This window comes from Phyllobates terribilis, unplaced genomic scaffold (genome assembly GCF_046119375.1).
Source record: "Phyllobates terribilis strain yellow unplaced genomic scaffold, ASM4611937v1 Scaffold_4849__1_contigs__length_56612, whole genome shotgun sequence".
Lineage (NCBI taxonomy): Eukaryota > Metazoa > Chordata > Amphibia > Anura > Dendrobatidae > Phyllobates > Phyllobates terribilis.
In genome coordinates, this window is record NW_027367598.1 from 1,107 (window position 1) to 3,237 (window position 2,131).

General features: G+C 41.3%; 1 protein-coding gene across 1 annotated transcript; it reads left to right on the top strand.

Annotated features, from left to right (window-relative positions):
- Positions 1-1,137: 1,137 nt before the first annotated feature.
- LOC141249608 (uncharacterized) lies at positions 1,138-1,617 on the top strand. Its single transcript, XM_073669707.1, has one exon. It carries the CDS (start codon positions 1,138-1,140, stop codon positions 1,615-1,617), a length of 480 nt encoding a protein of 159 aa, XP_073525808.1.
- Positions 1,618-2,131: the final 514 nt, after the last annotated feature.

A 2,131-nucleotide genomic window follows, 5' to 3' on the forward strand; every position in this document is an offset into this window, starting at 1 on the left:
GGAAACTTCCCCGACTTCAGGCCAGCAAGAACGAGTCCCTGGTTCCCCTTCCACACACAAAGAACGTGTCCCTTCTACAGACGGAGCAACACAATCTCAGGGTTCCCCTTCCCATGAAGCCTATATGGAACAGGGGAAAAGTAGTAATCCAGAACCACAAGACATCACTAACTCCTCTCAGGCTCTCAACACAGCTGAAGAAGATGGCCCTCGACTCCGCATCCCTCTATTCTAGATGAATGACTATGTCAGTCGTTTCGCTTCCATGCAAGAAAAGGGCCCAGACTCCTATCAAGTGGTAAGAAAGGAGACAAGCACTCCTGAACAGAATTCTTATGCCTTCACCGCGTTCGTTTCCTTAGAAGAACCAATGAATGTAAATGAAGCTTTGAAAGATCTATAATGGGTAACAGTCATGCAAGAAGAGCTTCATTAGTTCAAAAGGAAAAAATTATGGCAACTGGTACAAAGGCTAACAATTCGAACCATCACAGGAAAAAAGTGGGTATTCAGGAACAAACTGGATGACAAGGGAGAAGTAACGAGGAATAAGGCAAGACTAATTGTCAAGGGATACGATCAACAAGAGGGAATTGACTACGACGAGACCTTCGATCCCATCACAAGACTAGAGGCAATCCGACTTGTAATTGCCTATTTAGCACATCATAGATTCAAGCTACAACAGATGGATGTCAAAACAGCCTTTCTTAATGGTGTTCTAAAAGAGGAAGTGTACGTACAGCAAACTCCTGTCTTCAAAGATCAGACGAATCCACAACATGTATATGTGACAAAGCATTGTACGGGCTCAAACAAGCACCAAGGGCTTGGTATGAAAGATTGTCTCAGTTTCTTCTCTCTCATGGCTACGTACAAGGAGAAATCGACAAAACCGTATTCTTGTTGAGAGATGGAAAGCACACTCTGGTTGTGCAGGTCTACGTGGACGACATCATCTTCAGATCCACAAACGATTCCCTGGTCAAATAGTTTACAAAGCTTATGGAAAGCGAGTTTGAGATGAGCATGGTTGGAGAACTGCAATTCTTCCTTTGACTACAAGTAATACAAACAAAGGAAGGCACGAAAGTCCATCAACAAAAATACATTCAAGATCGTATCAAGAAGTTTGGGATGACCGATGCCAAACCATTCTCAACACCCATGTCTCCAAATGACTTGCTAGGGAAGGATGAACACGAGGGAAACATTGACCACACGTTATACAGGGAAATGATCGGTTTGTTGCTTTATCTAACGACAAGTATGCTAGATGTTATGTATAGTGTGTGGTTATGTGCCAGGTTCCAAGCAAATCCAAAGGAAACACACCTCAAGGTGGTCAAAACGATACTTCGATATCTCAGGGGAACAAATGACCTATGCCTCTTGTATCCTAGGGGAGAAGATTTAAATCTTATCGGATACACGGATGTGGACTTTGCAGGGAATCTAGTTTATTGGAATTCTACCTCAGGCATGTCCCAATTCCTTGGACCTTGTCTAGTATCATGGGGATCAAATAAGCAAATATCCGTAGCACTTTTCACAACCAAAGACGAGTACATTTCTGCAACAGCTTGTTGCTCCCAACTCCAATGGCTAAAGCAATAGCTAAGTGACTTTGGTATCTCAATAAAAATTTTCCCTATATTAAATATATCTATGAATCCTGTGCAGCACTCAAGGACTAAGCATATTGAGATCAGGCATCACTTCCTTTGGGACTGTGTGGACAAAGGGATGGTGACAATGGAATTCTGCCGCACAGAGAATCAAATTGTCGACATCTTTACAAAAACACTGAACAGGGAACCGTACAAGAAACTATGAATGGAACTCAGTATGATTTCCCTCAACTAATTGTTTTCCTTCTTTGAATGTCCTTGGTGACAGGTGTAGAATAGCAAATTCATTTAGTACTTAACTGGTCTTTACAAAGTCATGCTTAATTCTCACTCCCCTGACATGAATTTGTGCCTTCCATGACTACACTATAAATGCAAGTTATGAAATCATAATTGAATTGTTTGGTTGATAAGATTGTGTGTTTATATGCAAAACGTTTTCTTTTTGGCTCAAAATCCTCCTGATGACTTTTTATCTCAACATTACAAACCAAAGTGAT